Source organism: Tauraco erythrolophus, chromosome 14 (genome assembly GCF_009769465.1).
Source record: "Tauraco erythrolophus isolate bTauEry1 chromosome 14, bTauEry1.pri, whole genome shotgun sequence".
In the NCBI taxonomy this organism is placed as follows: domain Eukaryota; kingdom Metazoa; phylum Chordata; class Aves; order Musophagiformes; family Musophagidae; genus Tauraco; species Tauraco erythrolophus.
In genome coordinates, this window is record NC_141478.1 from 19,065,740 (window position 1) to 19,088,671 (window position 22,932).

At 37.5% G+C, this 22,932-nt stretch overlaps 1 protein-coding gene across 1 annotated transcript in view; it reads left to right on the plus strand.

Annotated features, from left to right (window-relative positions):
* TLN2 (talin 2) overlaps window positions 1-22,932 on the plus strand; it is a 184,219-nt gene that overhangs the window by 77,808 nt on the left and 83,479 nt on the right. Inside the window, exons 6-17 of the mRNA XM_086620595.1 lie at window positions 1,162-1,314; window positions 2,200-2,342; window positions 3,821-3,948; window positions 9,022-9,085; window positions 11,272-11,376; window positions 13,227-13,382; window positions 14,322-14,423; window positions 17,071-17,147; window positions 18,890-19,070; window positions 20,765-20,878; window positions 21,521-21,629; window positions 22,321-22,529. Coding sequence (XP_086476721.1) covers window positions 1,162-1,314; window positions 2,200-2,342; window positions 3,821-3,948; window positions 9,022-9,085; window positions 11,272-11,376; window positions 13,227-13,382; window positions 14,322-14,423; window positions 17,071-17,147; window positions 18,890-19,070; window positions 20,765-20,878; window positions 21,521-21,629; window positions 22,321-22,529 — 1,541 coding nt within the window. The remainder of the gene's footprint in view (window positions 1-1,161; window positions 1,315-2,199; window positions 2,343-3,820; window positions 3,949-9,021; window positions 9,086-11,271; window positions 11,377-13,226; window positions 13,383-14,321; window positions 14,424-17,070; window positions 17,148-18,889; window positions 19,071-20,764; window positions 20,879-21,520; window positions 21,630-22,320; window positions 22,530-22,932) is intronic.

Genomic DNA, 22,932 nt, shown 5'->3' on the forward strand with positions numbered 1-22,932 from the left:
CACTTTCCTGCTATGCGGTAAAGAATTAGAACTAAAGTTATACTTCAATGGGTTAAAAGATAAATACTGTTAAGCTTGAAATATACCCTAACTTAGGACTCTGTGTTATGGTTAAGAGTTGATCACAGGACCATATAATTTGCAAAATGACATATGGAAGCCATCCAGAGCAGCTGGTCAAAAATGTGTCATATTGGTTATAGTCTGTATATAGAGACATTGTGGAAAACTAATTCATATTTAACTATAAACATGCGTCCAACATGGATTAGTTTAAATCAACTTAAACTCTTACTTGATTCTCATGTATAGAATTAAAGTGGCCTTAATTTGATTTAGATTAATTTACATGGAAACTGAATTAAGCTGAATTTAAATTTATCTATTTCAATTTTGTTTGAGTGTTTCTATGCTGGATTCTAATATGCTGTAACAAATTTTCTTCAAAAATTAGTTAGACTTATTTTCATCAATGTGGTCATGTAGGTGAGCATTGAATTTACTTTGCTGTAGAGCATAAACATGCTTTACCAAACAGTGGAAAAAAAAAAAAAGCAGAACGAAGAAATGAGAGCAACTTAGCACATATGCTGAATGTTGTGAACTGATTTTTGATTGTTTCATGTAAAATTCATAGGAAGAGTTGAGTTATAAAACTCCAAAAGAAATCATATATTTCACACGGTTTCTATTCCTCGGTCTGCTCTGCCACATCTCTTCTACATGTCGTGGGCAAGCTGAAATTACTCGGTTCTCAGGAAGCAATTGTAGGCATCCATGAAATGAAATTTACTATGGCATGTCTTCATTCTGGAATTTACTGCTAGTTAAAATTCCATTGTGTTTTTAAACTGGCACCTTCTCTTGGTACATAACAAAAAAAAACTTAGTATCTTTCTGAAAGTGGCAAATGGGGCATATGACAAAGGAAGGGTGTATTTGAAGGGTAATGCTGGATATTGGAGTGATGTCTTGAACGCAGAAGTTATTCTTCTTGAGATCTAATTCCCCATACACTGCTTTAGCATTTCATCTGGAATATCTTTACTATGCTTGAAATTAACTATTGTTTTTTTTCATATATGAAAAGGAACATTTCATCTGTCCTCAAATGTGTTACATTTTTGTTGTTATAAACACTGGATTTATTTATAATTCCAGGAATAACAAATTATGAGGAATATTCCTTAATCCAGGAGAGCATCGAAGAGAAGAAAGAGGAGAGTACAGGAACACTTAAGAAAGATAGGACGTTGTTGCGTGATGAAAGAAAAATGGAAAAACTGAAGGCAAAGCTTCATACAGATGATGATTGTGAGTAGTGTATTCCAGGATAATTCTTCGATTAGTGTCTTTCCACAGTATAGTGCAAGAAAACCATGCAGCAATGTATGATTTTGTGGTTCTTCAGGGTGTCTCAGTTTATCCCTAACTGTATTTTGTATCCTTTTATATGTAATGTCTACTGCTGAGTGTTTTTTAGATTGGGTAAATGGACAAGTTGTTGTCTCTAGCTATGAGAGTTAGCAGGTCTTTTGAAGTGATTTTTGTTACTTACTTGGTAGGAATTGTAACCAAAGTGTGAAGGGTCATTTCTATAGTGACCGTTTTCTCCCTTCATTAACGTTGACTATTTAAATATTGATGCCTACTGAAAGCCATCAAAAGGCAGTTTTGTCTTTGAAGGTACAAATTTTAAGTGTAGATGGAGTTTGCCAAAGAACTAAAAGTATTTCATTTGTTTTATGTGTAAAGTCATGAGAACCATTATTTCTGTTTTACATTAAGGCACTAAGATTAATTGACTGGCAGGAAGATGTTTTAAAAACATATTCAGGGATAAGAAAAATAAGCAGAGTAGCTAGTTTTACAGGGAAAATGTGGTAAACTTTTAAGTAATTTTGCAATGAAATCTCGAAGACCTAAATTTGGTAGCAGAGCCTTACTATAGTTATTTCTTCAACAATATTAATGGTGATTTATGCTATAGTAAATTCTTGTTCCTCAGCAGTGCTGTTCTCCAATTGTCATTTGTAGCAACCTTCAACACTAATGGCTAGAAACAGAAATGAAAGCAATGTTTTTTGCAGAATTTCCCCCTCCAGTGGAAATGACAATTATCACATGATTTTCACAACAGGTATTAACACTAGCAACACTGTGTATCTAACGATGTGCACGTCTGTGGTTTTGTTGCAGTAAATTGGCTGGATCACAGCCGAACGTTTAGAGAACAAGGAGTCGATGAAAATGAAACACTACTGTTGAGACGAAAGTTCTTCTATTCGGACCAGAACGTAGATTCAAGAGATCCTGTTCAGCTCAATTTGCTTTATGTTCAGGTACTGTATGTGGACCAGAAGTACAGGTTCTACCTTATCTGAGGAAACCTGTGTAGGTTAATTACAAAAAACTTATTTCTAAAATACTCCATCTTCTAGAATTCCAGTTCTGAGTGTGTTTCAATTTTACTTTTTTGTTTATTCCTTCAAGAACACATGATAGTACAGAGGCCTTGCTGATTCTTTTTAATCCAATACTTTCAACTCAATAATGGACACTCGACCAAAAATACGCTGACTTTAACGTCATTTTCCTGGTTTCCTTAAATTTCGTGAATGTCTTTAAGTCTTAAGTTGTTCTTTTTAGTTCTTCTCTCCATTCTTTTCTAAAGGTGATGCTCTGTCTGTAATAATCTCAGGTTGGTCTTGCAACCAACTTTCTGCTTCTCATCTCTTTTCTCTTCCACCTGATGAGTGAGAGCTGCTTCTGCACTCCCTTTACAATCTTCAACTCAGACAGCACGCAGGGCAGGCAGGCTTCCTGTTCAAAATGGACCATATCATGTAACACGGTGGGAGTCCACCTAGGCAGGTTCCCCACACTAAGAGGTACTATACATACCTTTGCAAAACTAAGAGTTTTATGCAGAAGATACTATTTAACTAAAGGCTCTCGTACAGTTTCCCGTAATGCAGTCTGAAAAAAGTAGGCTTTTAAACTCTTTGTTTTTTTTAAAGAAAAAAAAACAAAACACACTGAAAGTTTAATGGAATTTTCAGTTGTTATACTTGCAGCTGATTGAAACGGGATTGCTCTAAATTGCATTTTAAAACCCTGAAGCAAAAGATCAAGATGGCATTGCTTATAAGACTGCATTACACTTTTCAAGTATTTTAGAAGACTGTATCACACTGAGCTGTTCTTCTGCCACTTAGGTACTTCTTTCAGGCTACTGTTATGGCAGTATGTGTTGATACTGCCTTGTCATTGTTTTGTCTGTGGACAGATGAGCCTTCTGTTGCCAAAGATGTAAACTACATCATCTTCTATGACCACTACATTTAAAAAAAAGGAAGGACAATGCTGTTTGCCTTCTCCTGTTTTCATTTCTAAATAGTAATCTGTTTTTTACATACTAGTTATGCAGATTATTTTCTCTACTATTAAAAGGTGGTAAGATAAAAACTTTTACTTGTGTGTATGTACACATAGACATATATGTGTATATACACATACATGTATATACATATGTTGTATTTTATATACACATATGGCAGGAAATGGGTGTCAAGTCTTCTTTTTGATGAAATTTGTAACAATTGTGGTTTCAATAAATCTCAGTAGATATTCACCAGAAAATAATCTAGCCCTTTGTTTATTTTATTAGTCATAACCATGTCCAGAATGGAATAATAAAGACTTCCAGACAGAAAAGTGTGTTGCTGGATTCTTGGGCCGTGTTCAAGCTTTCAAGGAATTTCGAGGTGTAGTAGTTCTTTTTGGATGTCCCTGACATGTCTTTGCTTACCTCCTATAGGCTCGTGATGACATACTGAATGGTTCCCATCCTGTCTCCTTTGAGAAGGCCTGCGAGTTTGGAGGCTTTCAAGCACAGATCCAGTTTGGACCTCATGTAGAACACAAACACAAACCTGGATTTTTAGAGTAAACACTTCTAACTTCTAAATTTGGGTGACCTCAAGTGTAACTAGTGTTGAATTGTCACAGACTAAATGCATTTTAGTACTCCAAGCAGAGGTAATCAGATTCAGTGTGTTTTTTTGTAGCAATTTCCCTGTGAAAGGAGCCTTATTGCATAAATCCTCAACCCCAGCTGATATGGGGACCTTTGACAGCAGCTTATTAGGCAGCACAGGGCACCAGTTTTCCCCAGGGTGCCAGCTGAGTACGCAGCTGGATTCCCCAACCATCTGGTAATGTGAGAGAACTGGGATTTTATTCTTCCTTGGAAGTCTACTTCTGCCTGCATTTAGTAATGCCATGTGTGAATTAACTGTACATCAGTATATAACACAGATGTTTGATTTTCTAGGAAAGTACGTGAATGGAAAGATGCTTTGTTGTTTGAATAAAGTTAATATTGTTGTGTAGAGGTTACATTTTCCAAACTTTTTAGTGACAGGAATCAGTTGTTCAGATTCACTATCTCATGGTGTTGTATGAATGGAGATCAAGAATTGTGCTGTTTGTTTCAGACGTGGACAGGACTCCTGCTTACAAGTCACCCATCCTTTAACCTTTATTGTGATGCTTATTTTACTGCTATCAGCAGGGCAAGTTTAGTTTGACTGAATTTTGGATGTCCCATTTTTCTACCAATTTTGATTTTCTGATATATTTGCCTGCAGTACAATTAGCCAAAGGCCAGAATCTGAGGAAAGGAATGTAGGAAGGTAAAAGAAAGCTATTTACTGCACATTCCATCAAGCCTTGCCTACATATGAGGCTCATGAATGCCTTAATGGGATGCACAGAACAATGGGTGCATATTTGTTTTCTTTCCTGGTCCACTGGCCAAATGCTCAGTGCTGACTCTTACACTTCATTAGTGGGCCAGAGTCGAGGGTTTAATGTGTCTCAGGGAATCAGTTTAAAATGATGGCTTGCTTTGGAGCATGCATTCTGCAACATTGGTTGTTTGAAACACTTCGGAAAGATTTTCCTGAAGTAGCAGTTCAGTTATGCAAACAAAGCATGTGAACAAATATCCTTCAGTTCCAATTAATAACCAGCTTTTCTTTGTGCTGTCTGTTTGTCTGCTACTGATTGGGCCATGAACCTTTCCTAGAAGAGCTACTGTCTCTAAGAATTAAGGTGGTCCAGTGTAGTAGCTTCAGTGTATTCCTGATTCTTATTCCTTGGAATTGTGACCAGTTACGCAACAATCTTCCTCTGGGATTTGTCTATTGTCTACTTATTCTTCCCTTCTTTGTCCACTCCCTCAAGAGTATTCCTGCAGCAAACCATTAGGTGGTGATGATGTGTGATGGTAATGATTTCAAGAGTTAGGTGTTCACAGCAGTAGTTCTTTTTAATTTTTAAAGCAATAATTCCCCATGAAGTTACCAGCAGTTTTTGCTAACTGCTATGCAGAGTTCAGTTGCTTGAATTTTTCCAGGTTTTCTTCTTGGTGTTTTCAGGGTAAAGTTTTTGTTTGTTTGCTTGTTTTTACTTTTTTTTAAGCTCTCATGTAGTGGCTGTGTTTTATGGTGGACTGAAGCTGCTGGCTGGATGATATTTCTACTTTGTATGCAATGCTGGATAGTATGAAGGCCATCACAGAACAGTCATCACACGTATAAAGTGCATTATCTTTTTTTTTTTATCCTAATAGAAATGAAAGGTGTAAATAACTGAACCATATGTTAGAAAGAGAACATTACTTCAATGGAAATCATTTAGAAACGGAATTCCAAAATTTAGAACCCCATTGTTTTCTCCAGGGAATTTTCTCTACTATTGTTTTACTTTCATTTAAATGGGCTTCAATTGTACTGGGATCAAACCTTGCAGGTCACTATGTGTAATCAATTGCTGTCCGGGTGTATAATCAGTTTCATAAAATTAAGGATTTCTGCTTTAGAAGTAATTCTATTTTGCCCTCTGTAGAGGAGCCTACCCCAGAACTCTAAGTCCCTAGTCAATGCCTTCTAATTTCAAGTGTCTATGTTTATGATTTAGTATTGTGTGCATTTGGCTTTATATAGCCTTCATGATAGCCTTTTTGTGAAACTTCACACTTATTTTGTGAGTCTAGAAAAGCCAAGCACTCCTGACTCATGATGAGCAATATATTTAACTAGTGTAGATACATGCTGATTTGGGTTTTTTTTTTCTCCTAACAATGCACCTCTTGTCCTTTCAGGAAAAAAGAGTACGTTTGGGGTGTTTTTTCTTGAAAAAGATGGACCTTTTTTAAAGTTTCATCCAACTATTTCCTTCTCTTTGGTGGATAAACATTGATTCTTTTCAAGTGTCAAAGTAGTTATGTTTCATATAAACTGTGTACTGTAGCTGAATATGTGAAATACATTTGAGAGTTGTCCGTTCACTCACCACTGAAACCTGAACGTGCTAAAGATCCCCTTAAGGAGAATCTGTCAGCTCATACAGAAAACAGCATGTAACAGAATACTATTAGTATTTCATAGCATTGTTTTGAAACACCTTCCTTGAGTTTGCCATGTCTGCAATGTGTTTATATAGAGGGATCTTTTGTATCCTTTTTTGTCATGGATAAATGATTCTTGGCGCAGGTTAAGATTATTGCCTGCATCTTGTTAACACTTAGGTATTGGTTGTTGGAATTTCCTTGAAGCTCAGGCCAGAGTAAATTATCAAAGCTCTCAAACTATCAAATTGAAATAGTCCTTTTTCATGCCCTTCCTCATGCAGCTGAAGTTTTGCGTTGCACCTACAGTGGTACATTGCCTAAATATGATGAGAAAATATCTAATACAGAACTGGTACCATTCCTATGCAGATAGGAAAGGCACAGCTAAAACTGCTCACGTCTGCTTTTCCTTTCCAAGCATGCTTGGTGACCAGTAAGCTCAGTTCTTTAATCTAGCCTGTTTTACTGTCTTAAACTGTCTTTTTTTTGAGAACACTGGATATACCTTTATGCTAATGAAAAATAATCAGTATGTTGGCACTCGTGTATAATTTTTTTAAGAACTGTAGGAACAAACTCACAGTAAATGAAGTTAAATAAACACTTTCCTATTAGGTGTTTTTTAACTGACTTCATTGTCCATTGTAATAATAAGTAAATAAAGAGATTAAAGAAGGCTAAACGATAGTATATTCCAGGAGGTTTGGCTAACTCCATTAAACAAGCTGTTAAATACAGTGAAACTGTTGTTTATTGCATCATAAAGATAATTATCTTGATTGTAGGTAGCATAAAACCAATTTCATTCTGATAACAGCTAGAACTTCACTCTTCATGTCAAGGTAATTATGTGTCTATTGATAGAAAAATAATGAAAGGAAATACAAGGGAAAAGCATGTGATCGAACTGCCAGCTACACGTACAAGAATATACCAACTGGTGCTTAGTGGACAAAGCTCAAAGTTGCTAACTCTTGCTGCTTAAGAAGCTCCAAATGATGTTTGCTCAGCAATGTCACCTTAAAGTGTACATTAGTTAACAAAGTAAGTAGACATGCTTAAACATGTAATGGTCAAACTGATTTGAACCTATGAAATTCTATCTAAAAGCACCAGCTGTTTCAGAATAAAGGCACCAGCTTTTTAGGATAATAAGCTGTATTTGGTCCTTATCTACAAAATTAATTTGGCTCTTCAGCCTTCCCCACCCCATGATGTGTCTGTGTAAGTAAGTCCTGAGAAGGTATTTCATTGTCATGTATTAGTGAGATGTAACTACTGGAGCATTGGAAGAAAGATTAGCAAGGATAGTTGTTCTTACTTCAAATTATATTGCTAGAACTTTATGGAAAGAACAAAAAGAATGATCTCACTACAGAATAGTATTTTTGAAGAAAGCACAAAAATCCTGATGTAGTCTTTTGAGTTAATTTTGTTTGTTATCTGCAATGGCATGCTTTTGTGTTTAAAAACAAAACAAGCACACTAAAACAAACAAAAAACCAAACACCCATTCCACCCCCCAAAAAAAAAATTCCCACAGCAATTTTTTTGTCAGTCTTGTTTAAAAAAAAAAAAAAAAAATCAATCCTTCTTAAATCTTGTAACTTTCCATGGCGGAGTAGGTAGTTCTAGCTTTCTGTGTGAGTAGTGTGCTTGCTTACTGAATAAATTAAAATGAGGAGATTGTCCAGTCATGCTTTTTCTGTGATACTTAATAGCCCAAAGCAGGGGGAATCCTTAGAAACCAATTTTTTTATCTATGGAAGTGTCTTCAGACTGAAAATGAACTGCTGAATATATGACATAGTTTCATCAGAGTAGAGTGTTCCAGATGGGAAGGTGCCATCCAGAAAAGAAGTCATGTTTGTTAAAACTTGATGTTGAAATGTCTTCAAGTTGGGGTGATGTTTGACTGAGATAAGGATTTATTTTATTACACAGCAAGGAGGTACAGTTGAGGTGTTCAAAGATTTTTTTTTTTTTTTTTTCCCTGACTAAACTCTATCATGGAGGCTGAATTTGCTTAGTTTACTTTGTATTTTGAGACCCTTAGTGTCTGAGTGCTACAGAAATTAGCACTGGTGATTTATGACTTTGTTTTTGAAGTAGTGACTGGTATTAAGTGTCTACTTAAATAGCTTTCAAATCTTTCGATAAGATATTAGTGATCTAACACTTCTTGGAAGACACAAAAGGAACTTGGTCCTGTACGTAGTAAATCCAAGTGCTACCGGAAAGTAATAGCAGTGCCTGAGCTAAGGCTCAGAGCTGGCTCAAGATTCAGTGTCCTCTTGTCCCAGATTACATTGAGTGTATTTGGATTTAAGAATGGAAAGTGTCACAGCTATTCTTTAGATGACTTATCAAAACATGAAGAGCTATTACATGAGGATGTAACTAAAGTATTGCATGAAGTTTTTCTTAACTATGCAAGGTATTCTCTTGCTCTCACCCTACTTAGAGTTTTGTTTCATTGTGTAGGTATTTTATGCCCATTTTAGGAAGCTTGGGGGACTCAATGCCAGTAAAGGAGCATGGAAAGCATCACTCCTCAAGAAGGCACCATTAACTATGGAATTGTTGTTGTTTTTTTTTTCTAGCCTAAAAGAATTCCTGCCTAAAGAATATATCAAACAAAGAGGGGCTGAAAAGAGAATATTTCAGGTAAATATGAGGCTGAAAAACCTACTATAGTTTCACTTCCTTTATAAGAAAAACACAACCTTTCACAGCTGTATAGTCTGTATATACTTGAATTATATAACTATCTGAAAATTAAGAGTCAAGACTGGCAGATTTTCTTTTTTTTTCTTTCTTTAGCAGATTTTTTGTCATGATTTTTTTTTCTTAACTGATGATTATTCAGTGTACTTTGAAGGGGAGAGAGTGAATATTAAGTATTCTTAAGACTTTTTTCTCAGTTGCATTGAAATGTAAGGATGTGTATTTGTACTAAAATAGAAGCACATTTAGGAAAGCCAGTTTTAATCTCATGTCTTCATTATTCAAGCATGAGCTTCAAGGAATATACAATTCTGCTTGCTAATGCTCAAGTTCAGTGATGTGTCTTGGAGTCACACAGTTATAAAAATCTGAAGCAGTTGAGTATAAAATGTACTGATACTGTTGGAAGTAATCTCAGAGTTTGAGTCTGTAGATGCACTAAATATCTGTGCCTACTGAAAGACAAGTTTGGCAATACAATAGAAGTTGAAAAACTTTGAGATCAACAGCAAAAATCAAGTCTTATGATTTCTGGAAGGACATACCAGTGACCTGTGGTCTCAGCTTTGGAGACAAGTTGCAGAGCAGGAACAGGTCACATAGTTTCTATGTCTGTTACACTCCCACTCTAGGGATTCTGTAATTCAGTAAGTCTGTTCTACCTGCAGCTTGTAGTACTTCATCATAGATGAGGATGTCTAACGCTTTTTTGTATACCTTTAGCTGGCAGTGATGTTGCTGTTTAAGTGAAAAAAGATTCATTCTCTTCTGACTATAGCTATCATGCTATTCATAGCATGTGATTTTTGCCCATGTCAAATATGGATCTATGAGTAGCTTCAGTCATTACATACTTCAGTGCATGAACAAGAAGTTCATCAGTGAGGACACTGATACAGGGCAAAAATACAACAACAAGGTGGAATAAACGTTCTTATTCAAGGTAGAATAAGCATTTTTTGAAAAAATCAGCTGTTTCCTGGAGTTACAAAATTCTTGAGTTTGGCAGGTGGCTTTTGCCAAATATTGCATCTGCAATGCCTTCATTTGGGCTCCTTGCTCTTTTGGGATCCTAGTTGTGATCTCGGTGCTGAACTTGGCAGATATAATCAGTTTATTTCTTTGCGATGCAAAAGAGATTTTGAATTTACAGTTGCTCTTCCCAGTGCTCCTTCGTGGAACGTTGTAAAGATGGTAACTTAAACTGGAGTATGAAAGTGTTTCCCGTGTTCTTGGTGCTCCCCCTGCTGTTATCAGTCAGCATGAAAGAGGTGGCAACTAGCAGTTGAGAAGAATGTGAGGGGAAGATGAGGTGCGATAAGGAATCCCACAAACAGTATTTAAATAGCAGGACATTGGGGTAGTATTTTCCAGCAGAAAGGTCTAGGGTAGGAGAGCAGATGCTGAGATGAAGTTTGAATAGGTAATATTGGTAGTTGTCATTACTTACAGGTAATAGAGTTTACTAATGAATAAACTGTTTAAACACTAAATAGAAATTGAGTTATAAGACACACCTAGATGAGTATTTCAGGCTGAACTATATTTAGAAAAATCATTTTTTTCTTCCTTACCTGTAGAAATCTTTTTGTGTGATTAAAAAAATGTGGATAACTGCAACTGGCAAAAAAAAAAGCTCATTGGAAATAACTACAAGAGATGAAAAATGTTCAGTTACTAGGTGTGACACTCATGAATCCAAAATTTTGGGCACAAAGCAGGAATAAATAGCCTGTTCCTGGAAAAAAAAAAAAGATGCTGGGACTTTTAAATGATTTTTAAAAGCCAAGTAAAGAGGCATTAATTGTATGAAAGCTAATTGTGCCAAATAGCAGCAATACCTAGATTTTTAAACTGTTTCAAGAGTCATTTAAATGTACTTGATCTGACGCACAGATAGAATGGATGATGGTGGAAGAGGAGTGTTCCCTTTGCACAGGTTGCTTATATTCTCTGATGTGAGGAATTACAGGATACAGTCTTGCTAACATTTGTAGCCAGTATTTTTTCAAATATTATGATGATTATTAACTAACTATCCTTAAACAGATAAAAGCTATACCCTTTTTTTGTTTATTTCCAGAAAGCAGTGTTTCTGCCTAAGTAATGCCGAACTCTTTTTACAGGAGCACAAGAACTGTGGTGAGATGACCGAAATAGAAGCCAAAGTGAAGTACGTGAAGCTAGCCCGTTCCCTGCGGACCTACGGAGTGTCATTTTTTCTTGTTAAGGTAATGTAGATCTTGCTGACCATATTGTATGGTTGGTTATGTATTACCTCAGACTCTGCACTAAGCAAAGGTCAAAGGTGTTCTTTCAGCCTTCTTTGTGAAATCAGCATTTGGAAAAAAGTGTAAATTACTACGTGAGACAGAATTATGATGTCAGTTTAGATCCTTGTTGTACTGCTTCTAGAAAGAAAATTGAGTCTGTCATGATTTAATTTATTTAAATTTATATTTCTTCTTTTTTCTTTTGATTACCAACAAAGTACTGTCTTCAGAAGAACATTCACAAAGAACTCTTACGTTGTTCCGGTTTAGAAGTTTAATGATAATGTGAATTGCATGCTGAAAAACTGCATCTGAAGAACAACTTCATCAACTGCATGATTAATTTATCTTAATCCTTACATTAAAACAGGTCATGGTCTTAAAGCTGTTGAAACAATTTGGTACTAAGATACTGATATTCTGCTGTGAAAACGAGACTGAAGCATTAGTGCCTGGGTATTCAGTACCCACTGGCGTAGAGTGAAATGGCAGCTAAACTTAGGCAAATGCTTTCGTTCTTAGGCTTCCACAGTTACAGTCCAGAATCTTTGTAGGTAGCTGGATATTGGTAGGTTGCCTTTTCCTAAAGTACTTAGTCATCCACAAATTCTAGTGAAGCAGATATGAGGTGAAAATATGATGAAAAATATGCAGAGGATACTACCATTAATACAGTACGTTTTGAAAGAATCACCTTGGTTTTGCTTCCTTTAAGGGAAAATGTCTTGTTAGACGCCATTAACGGTGAAAGGAATCTCAACTCTCTAACAGAGCTGTTGAGCTGAGTTGTGTAGTAGAAATTATACTAAAGTCATGGTATGCAGTTTTCAGTAACTAAAATATTAAAACTAACAAGCATGCACGTTTAGAGCAAGCTGCTAATTCAGTGGGGATTTGTTAACACAATGTGGCTGACCTGTATGGTAACAGGTAAAAATATTTTAGTATTTTTCATTAATATCTTGCTTTCTTTTGTCACAGCTTAAAGCAAACGGTAACTGAATCAAGTAACCATGTCATGGAACTTCTGTTGGAGGGAATAATAGATCTTTTTAAAAGTCTATCAAATGTCTTACTATGTAAATAGGAATTGATTCTTTGTGGCCTGCATAAATTCAGGGAAACAGGAAATGTGGATTCCTTTCTATTCTATGATAGATTTTATGTAGCAAATTGTTAGCTTGGGCCTGTGCTCTGCAACCTTGGAAAACTAAAGAGGCAGAGTGTCCAACAAATAAGCAGACATCAGCTGGCAGCCCCTTTGTGCTATTTGCATGGGTTAGAATGTTCTTATGGATTGAAAACAACTAAGATTTCAAATCCAAAATATGAGACAAATTATGGCTGATCTTGCCCAATTGTCAGCCCCAGTGAGCCTTCCTTCCCTTAATCTCTCCAGAAAATTTATAGAGAAATCGTGAGGGCAACGTAACTTCTCAGTCCTCCTGGTGCCAGTTTCCCATTCAGCTTCTCTAACGTGGTTTTACAGAGGAAGTCTTGTGTCTAGGACTACCATCATGTATTTTTTTAAGTAACTTTCAAAGATTTGGTATCATAATCCTTAAAGTGCTTGTTTGCTGGAGGAGGGAGAAGAGGGAGTGTCTTTTGAACTGCAGAGCAAAGATCCAGTAAAGACCAGAGGTGCTTAATGTTAATACATTGCTTGAAAATCACTGTGACCAGAGTTTTAAATTGTCCTTGTCTGCATGCCAGTTGCTTCCCTTTGTCGGTGTACTCCATCATGCCTTTCTTTTCTCCTATGAGAAACTCCATTTGAATTAAAAACAATCTTTCACACCTCTTTATAGGAAAAAATGAAAGGCAAAAACAAGCTGGTTCCTCGTTTGCTGGGTGTCACCAAAGACTCAGTGATGCGTGTGGATGAGAAGACCAAGGAGGTGTTGCAGGAATGGCCACTGACAACTGTGAAACGCTGGGCTGCCTCACCTAAAAGCTTCACTCTGGTAATCTTTTTGTATATATTCAGAAGAAGAGGGATCTACGTGGCAAAGAGAAAGGAAGATGGACTTATACTTGGAACAGTTTCTTGAATGTTACTTGTTCTATCCATAATTTTCTAGCATTGTATAGAGTCACTGAGTCCTAAATAAATAAACTGGCCCATATTGGTGTCTAGGGTCAATATGCATTTTGATGTTTCAAAACAGACAGACCAGTTCCCCAAAAGTACTGTTTAAATCTTTTAAAAAAACAAAGCTGTTTATATCTGTTCTGTGCCTAAGCACTAAAACAGTTAAGAAAATGTCACTATTCACACCTGCTTAAACCCTTATGGAGCTTGCCATTCATAATGCGCTTCATGACTTGCAAGATGTGAACATAAACAAAGCTAGATGGTTCATTAATACATTTGATAATTACAGATTTCAAGAACTTTCATGAATGTGATGATTTGTTAATTATTTGGTCCGTAAGAGAACACTGCAACAGGAGTATTTTGGATATGACAAGGTTATTAAAAGTGACAGAGCAAGAGACAGTGGCTAGAAAATTATATTCACTTTGATCATATGCATCTAACTTTCAATTCCATGGGTAATTATGCTTCAGAAGAAAATTCTAAAGACTTTTTTTCTCTGTCCTTCAGTGACCGAGTCTGATAAACTCAGACTAAGTATCTCTTGGTGCTCTAGCATTTCAATTTATGAAACGTTTGTGATTAAGCTACAATAAAAAGCATCCTTCCCCTCTCCTCCCTCACCTCCCATGTAGACTGGTTTAGAATCTTCGAGCAGTTTAATTTATTGTTGGATATATATAAATACATAAAATGTCTATACAAGCAATTTTAAAATCTAAATTCCCCCACTGATATTTGGTACTATTTCTTCATTTATTACTTTCTGTTTTCAAAGAGGGTTTTTCTTCCTCTTTTCCTTCAGGATTTTGGTGAATATCAGGAAAGCTATTACTCAGTACAGACAACCGAGGGAGAACAGATCTCTCAATTAATTGCAGGTTACATTGATATCATCCTAAAGAAGGTATAGTATTAAGATGACATGTAGTAAGAATGCAGTAAAAATCTCTGTACAGCAGTGCAAAAGCTCAAATGTGTGCAAGCTGCAGTTTTCTTTCTCTCATCTCTCATTAAGTTAATGTTGTATCTTATGTTTTGATGTTATTTATTTTTACCTTTAAGTAATGTAAGCTCTTTCTGTTTAACTTAACTAAGTGCTTCTGGAAAATATCAAGACTGTTAACTATGGGGATAGTGTGGGTCAGGCTCAGTACAGCATGCTTGGGCTTTGTTTTTTTCTGTCTGAAAGGTGAACTGCTGGCTATGAGTGTGAATCCAGAGAAGGGCTTAAATCTTTCAACTATGGATTTTAAGCTATCAACCAAAGTAGTGAATCAAGTGGGAAGAAATGATCCTGTGGAAGCAGCATTTAAAACTACGTTAAGGACTACATGATAGTTGTCCTGTAGCTCTTGTACTTAATGCATCAAAGCTGAGATGTTTTTGGCAAAACTGGAGAAAATAACAAATAAATCATTATATTGCTTTAAAAATATTGTGATCAGTAAAGCAAAGAATTGCATCTCAGTTATGCATAGAGGGGGATAAAATCTGTGTTTGTGAAGAGGCCAGACTGTCTTGAAACTTGGTTTTATGGACTATTCCTGGCAGGAGAAAGGAGAGGCTGATTACACATCTCCAACATTGAAAATATTCACAAGTAAATAAGAACAACAGGAAAAAATACAGTTTTGCCAACAAACGTGGAACTGAATGGTCATATTCTAAGCATATTGTATGAAGAAGTGAAGTGTTCTAAATAGCACTGGTTGCTCTTTGACAAATTTTTACTTTTTTAATCTTCAACTAAACTGCATCAGTTTGCTGTAATAGATCGTAATAGTAAAAATATGCCAGAAAGCTAAGCAGCTCGGGAGATTTTATTGCCTTTGCTTGTGTGAACAGCATAGGATGTAACATCAAACGTTATGAAATCAGAGGTTGAGGCGGATTGGCAGTATGCATCACAGTACGTGCCTTTATCTCTGAGGCTGTCAGTCTCAGATTTAATAAATCTTAAATAAACTGCAGGTTTCTATGGATGGTTTAAAACTTGATTCTAGATCTTAAGCTTCAAAAGTAGCTTTGCTCTCTAATGCCAAACGAAAGCAGCCTTTCATGTGTGTATTTCCACTCCCTTCCAGTCCTTTGATTTCTTTACTGCCTACTGACACAACCAGTTTTGAAGTGAATGAATTAGAAACACGTTAAGTAATAAACACCCATGATGCTTAGTGATGCATATGAGAAGCATGCAATTTTCAATTGTTGAGCCCAAGTTCTCTTGCATGCTTTGATGCATGCCTCAAAGTATGGCTTGTCGTTCTCAGTTGCATAATGTTAGTTCTTGGTGTGTTTTGGACTGTTCCAACTTATTTGCTGTGATGTGGATTGCTGGTGCATTTTTTTCTGCTAAAGTATTGTTGGTGCAATACTCCCCACCTCCCCAACTACTCTTGTCCTGCAATTTCATAGATTCATAGATTTCTAGGTTGGAAAAGACCTTAGAGATCATCGAGTCCAACCATCCCTAATCCCCATTAAACCATATTCTCAAGTAGATCATCCACCCTATTCTTAAACACATCCAGGGATGGGGACTCAACCACCTCCCTGGGCAGCCTATTCCAGTGGCTGACAACCCTTTCAGAGAAGAAATACTTCCTAACATCCAACCTGAATCTCCCCTGACTAAGCTTATACCCATTTCCTCTTGTTCTATCACCCAACACTAATGTAAAGAGCCCTTCCCCTATTTGAGTGATAGGTCATTAATCAGTTTATAGGGAACCTTGAACTTGAGTAACTTTTGCCACTTTTTTAATCCAGAAACATTTTACTTCGCATTAATATGGAAGTAAGGCACAATCTTAACTACAAATAGGCTGTTTCAGTTCATACATAAACTTAATGCATTCAAACTCTAATAGTAAGAACTTATTTGGAGAAAGTTGGGGGGTGTATGTGTATGGATGTGCATGGGGAGTTCCCGCTAAATGTGCCCAAGGTCATAGTGGATGTTTGTTTAAACATCTACGTGTGTATATACGTATATATATTCAGACTAAAAATCATATAACAAGGTGGAAAGCAGACAGTATCTTTGCACTAGGTCACAAGTAGAAATGGACTGGTTTTGCAAAGCACTACTTCTATGATTTATGGTAGTTTCCTGTTGTTCCTAGTGGTTTAGACTTACTCCCCTTCTGTGTATCTACCTCCCTTAACCACTATAAAATCTTCCTCAAAAAGACAGATGTGCGGACTGTCCAGAAGTTTGAAGTAACTATGGTAAAATAACTTGGATACAGTATTAAATTTATCATCTCCCCTATGGATATGTATTTCCTAGTGGTAGGTAGCACCATATAGTTAGCACTTAGTCTGCCAGGTCTTAAAACCTGATCTGTTAGATGGTGAAGGGCACCTCTTCTAAGGTGGAGGTTAAATTGTCACATGCTGCCAAAAAGTGTGTTCAGCACTGGACAAGACTCTGCAAATGATTTAACTAGGTTTCTGATAAAAGGAAAGGAAATGGTGGAGAGAAAGCAAAAAGCAACATTTGTTTAACTTGTGTTTTGTGTGTGTTTGTTTTTGCCCCCTGCCTCCAGAAACAAAGTAAAGATAGATTTGGGCTTGAAGGTGATGAGGAATCAACCATGTTGGAAGAATCTGTTTCACCTAAGAAGTGAGTGTATACAACAGGAGGAAATGTTCTTTGAGTGACGACTTTTAGCTGTGGCAGCTGTTTTCAAATGAAATAATATAGTTATGAGTGTTAAAGAATGATTTTCTACAGGGTATTTCAATAGAAAGAAGTACTGTCCCAGGCAATTCAGCGGGCTCCTAGCTTCATTTGAGGATTGAAGAACAGGTATTTTTCTTAAAATTGTTGGTTAAGGCAACCAGTGTTACCAGTTTGTGGTAACTGGTAACTCCTTGAACAAAGGAGTTCTGGTTGTAATTCAGTAAAATGCTGGGGACGGGGAGTAGTGACACAGAACTGAAAATGTCATAATAGATTTCTGATCATCGTGCAGACACTTGGGATTTACAAGATTTTAGTTGCTTGTGTCTACTAGGTCCATGGTTTCCAGTAAATTTGACTCCTGTCAGTTTAATTGTACACTGTCATAAACAGAGCTGGCTTATTTCACCGAACCACTTTAGACAAACCAATCAGACGTGCAGTGTGGATAAAAGTAAGGTTTTGGTACTAGTAGATCAGACTGTGGTGCTGATGGGAGAGTAGCTGTATACAGCAAAAAGCAGAACTGTAGATGTGGCCATATTCTTGGAAAGGAATGTTACATCTTTCCTTGCAGTGAAGGGGGCAGAAGTAGGTTTGTGACATTATAAGCCGTAACGAGCCACTCAGGTCTCCTGTTGGAACTCTAATGATGGCAGTGTCAGCAGTGTGTATGTGAAAAGTCTATTTGATTTATTGTTAAACATACAGTTTATAGGAGATAGGCTTGTTAGATGTTTAATGTGGCCTTATGTGAAATTTCAGCTTTTTGACAGATCTCACACATTCAGATGTGCTTTCTTTTGACACTGCCCTTTCCAAATCATTTCCAGAATATACTGTTAGCTAAGTGCTGTGCAGAGAAGCCCAAAACTCGTCGTAGATGAATATAAGATTTTTCACAATTGAAATAACATTTTTTTGCCAACAGATTGTTTTTAAAGCCAGAATTCCTGTCAATGCTTCTAGCGGTTAAAGCTTGAATCTTATTTACATATGAGCAGTATATCTGGCAAAGTGGTTCATGACCATAGATGACAGTAATTTTATTATTCTTGGAAGTATCCTGCCTCCCAGCCCATTGTTTGACAGGCTGCCAGATTGTTATCAATTACTGTGTGTGCATGTGTGTGTAAAGAGGGAAGAAAGAATGTTAGTTTTTATCCCAAATCTAGAGATTGCTTGCAAAAGGCATCTCCACAGGGCTCATGCTTCTATTTTATATTGATCAACCTATGACACAACTGAAACAAAGCAACTGTTATGCCATAAACCTTCTTCCAGTTCTGTCTGCCACGTATCTTAGAGGAGTAAAGCCATTGTACCACATATGCCAAAACTACACATTGCCTTCTTTCCTTAGTGACTGCTCATTAATGCTATTAATATTTGATCTGCCAAAAGCACCAGAACAATTTTTTTCAAATACACTAAAAAATGGTTAGAAAAAAAGACTGTAAAGTTTTCTAGCTTCTTCCAGTGTTGTGAAATGCCATTTAAAAACCTAAAGAAAGAACATCTGGCAGGACTTGATTTGCAGAAGCTACTTGATTTGCAGGAGCTAACTAATTTTCTCTGTGTTGGATTTTTCTCTTTCCTTATTGGTGGGGGATTTTTTTGTTTGGTTTCGGTGTTTGTTTTGTTTTTTGTTGTGTGGCTTGTTGTTTTGTTTTGTTTTTTAGATCTACCATCTTACAGCAGCAGTTCAACCGAACAGGGAAGGTGGAGCATGGCTCTGTGGCACTGCCAGCTGTCATGCGTTCAGGATCCAGTGGCCCAGAGACTTTCAACATTGGCATCATGCCTTCTCCCCAGCAACAAGTCACGATTGGTCAGATGCACAGAGGACATATGCCCCCGCTGGTGAGGAACCTCTTTGTTTTGTATATGAAATTTTTTCTTTGCATTTGAAACTTGTCTGTGGTGCAAGTAGTCAGAAATAGAATGCTATATGTATTACTAAGAGCAGGAGGAGGATATCAAGTGTGGCTTCCTAGCTGTCCTACTGAACTGAAGTTTTGAGCATCCCTGAAATATTTGGGGTATCATATTTTTACTTATTTCCTCATTTTTCTTAAAGTTGACTCCTCAAGCCTTCTCTTTGCTTCTAAGTAGTTAAACTCGTATTTAAGGGTCAGAAAAAAAAATGGTTTAAAGACTGGCAAAAGTAAGCAATTTTAAGAAAAAAGCTTACATTTAGCTTATCACTAGCCCGCCAGTTTAGATTTTTTTTTTTAGCAGGCTTAAAGCTGATGCTGAGTTTTCTCATTTAAATTAAAAGACTATCAAAAGGCCTAAACAGGCTGTAGAGAATATAATCAATGCTTAAGATCAGGACATACTACAGGAAGTGTAGTGGGTTGACCTTGGCTGGTTGCCAAATGCCCACCCAGCTGCTCTTTTACTCCTGCTCCTCAACAAGATGAGAAAGAGAGTTAGTTAAAAAAAGCTTTATCTCAACCTGTGTTGAGATAAAGACAGGGAAATCACCAATTACTTTCATGGCCAAAACAGACTCAATTTGGGGAAAATTAATTTATTGTCAAATAAAATAGAGTTGGATGGTGAGAAACAGACAAAAACTAAAACACCTTCCCACCACCCTCTTTTTTTACCCAAACTCAACTTCACTCTTTGTTTCTGACTATTCTACTCCCTGCTCCCAAGGTGTCAGTTTATAACAGCCCCTCTCTGCTTCTTTTTCCTCCTCACACTCACACTTTTCCCCAGCTCCAGCATGGGTCTTTATTATGGGCTGCAGTCCTTCAGGATAAAGTAGCTCCAGTGTGGGTCCCCTATGAGCTGCAGTTCCTGTCAGGAGAGCCTGTTCCAGCGTGGGTCCTCCACAGGCTGCAGTTTATGTCAAGACTCTGCTCCAGCGTGGGCTCTCCATAGGCTGTAGCTTCTTTCAGGAAAATATCCACCTGCTGTGGTGTGGGGTCCTCTGTGGGCTGCAGGGTGTATATCTGCTCTGGCAGGGCCCTCTCCACAGGCTGCAGGGAGGTACCTGCTCCACTGTGGTCTCTCCTGCGGACTGCTGGGCAATCTCCACTCTGCTGCCTGGAGCACCTCCTCCACACGCTTCTGACATTGGTGTTTGCAGGACTGTTTCTTGAACTTTTTGTTCCCTTCACCCCTCACTGCCATGGGGTTTTTTGCCCTTTCTTAGTGATGTTTTTCCAGAGGTGCCACCAGCTTAGCTGCTGGGCATAGGTGTGTCCTGCAGTGGGTCTGTTGGAGCTGTCTGGAACCAGCTGTGCCCAGCATGGGGCAGTCCCTGGCCTCTTCTCACAGAAGCCACCCCTGCAACCAAAACCTTGCTACAGACATGCAATACAGATAGCCATCCTGCTTTGCCTAAAACTCTTCAGTTTTCTGTTATCTTATGCATATTGATGGAAAATTAGTTTTAGAATTGTCCTTGATTACACTGGTAGGCTGTTCCAGGAAATCGATAATGATATCCTAGAAGCAAATTGAGTTTTCGTGTTCCTAGAATGCAAGTCAGTAAGACAGCTGGGTGTTGCACACAGCCATTTCCTTGTTTTGCCTTTCAGACCTCAGCTCAGCAGGCCTTGATGGGGACTATCAATACCAGTATGCATGCTGTTCAACAGGCACAAGCTGACCTCAGCGAAGTTGATAACCTACCACCTCTAGGGCAGGACATGGTGAGGTTTTTTAATCCCTCATAGAAATAGATCTTGATGCTTTTGAGTGTTTACAGATCAGGTTAGTCATTGTCCCTGGCTCTGAAGTGGTATTGCTGCTTTTAACATGTGATAAGAATTTTGTGCTCTCTTTAAGGAATTCATGTGCAGTGTTCCACCTTAGTCTTCTGAAATTAGATGTAGCGAGTTTCCTGGTATAACCATGTCTGGAATCCTATTTGTTTCATGCGCATATGTACAATTAAATGCAAACTGTGGGCAATATTTATAGTGGGAGTGAGTGCCTCCTGGACACTTGAAAGATAAGAACAAAATATGATTCTGTCATTCCTGATCCAAGTTAGGGCAGGGGGACAGATCAAGGGACTACGGCTTGTGGGGGACTGTCAGTCAAGTGTTTAGCCTTCACGGATGCACCGTTTATGGCCTTTACCTTAAAAAGGCAGCTGTGGAAGTGTGATAGCAATTCCATAGGGAATGATTCAGCAGAAGAAAACACTCGCTTTCATATTTCACTTTGAGCTTGGTGGTTGTCCTTTGTTTCCCTTTTAAAGATTCATGAAGGAATGAGATTTACATAGTATCTCCTCTTACAGAACCTCACAGCAATCCGTAGTTCTTGTTTTTGTTATTGCTCTTCAGGCATCAAGAGTATGGGTTCAGAACAAGGTTGATGAATCGAAACACGAAATACACTCTCAGGTGGATGCTATCACTGCAGGAACCGCATCTGTTGTTAACCTCACAGCAGGTACATTTCAAAGGCAAGGTTTACCTTGCCAGTCTCCAGGTTATTTATCAGTCTAATTCAAGTAACACAGGGACTGAGTATGGGGCAGCTGGAGAAAAAATTCCTTGAAAATACCTCAGTGGCCAAGTGCATTGAAGTGTGGAACAAGCTTTCTGTCCCGCTCAACATAATTTTTATATCTTCAGTTTATCTCTCACACTAAAGGTACGAACATTGAAGACGAAACGTAGCTTGCCTATTCAACAAAGTAGAGAGTGTTTGCAAGGTTACTGCAAAAAAGCATTATTGATCTGTCAGTTGTTAGATTATGTGTTTATTGACAGTGGGTTTTTCTTCAGCAAATTACAAGTTGAAGGAGCTGCGAGTGGCTTAAAGGGATCAATACTGTGTTACTTGGGTTCTTTCAATGTTCAAAGATAGCTGAAACAGTGGACTTCTCAGCAAACTGCACTGAATGAAGAGGAACTCTGTTACCAGATAAATTCTTGTAAAAGAACAAATGTAGAAATCGGAAAAATTATAGCAATCTTGAATTCTTTTAAAGCGACAATGAAATTACTTAGTAGGCATTGCTTGGCTATCTTGAAATGTCTTTTTCGCCTTTTGCCAGAGTTTAGCTTGTGATAGCTGCCTTTTCTTTTCCTCTTTTTAACCACTAAAGCATTCTAATGAAAAAACGTTTACTCTACAGGGGACCCAGTTGACACAGATTACACTGCTGTGGGATGTGCAATTACAACCATCTCTTCCAACCTCACTGAGATGTCTAAAGGTGTGAAACTGCTTGCTGCTCTCATGGATGATGAAGTTGGAAGTGGAGAAGACCTCCTGAAAGCTGCTCGAACATTGGCTAGTGCTGTCTCAGATTTGTTGAAGGCTGTGCAGCCCACTTCAGGAGAGGTGAGTAGATGGAAACTTCGCAGATGCTCTCTTTCAAGTGCATGACTTTGGCTCTTTTGAGTCATGTTAGCTTCTAAGCCTCACTTGCTCAGCGCCACATCGTGTCCCCTGTGCAAGCACTTCCTTATTCCTTCATCTGTCTATCTTTATGCCTTTAAGTCTTGCACCTTGGTATTAGAATGTTCTATATTATATGTAGAGGTTAACTGATTTGTGTAATAAATAGTTAATTAGAAACAGATTTCAAACAGTACTATGACTCAATTTAATAGAAAGTGGAGACATACTCATTCATTTATTTTTTTCTTTTCTACTATCTTTATCTACTTTGACATATAAAGTTAATGTAAGTTAATCCCTTTGTTGTAGTCTTCCAGAAATAGGAGTAGTACTGATCAGGATA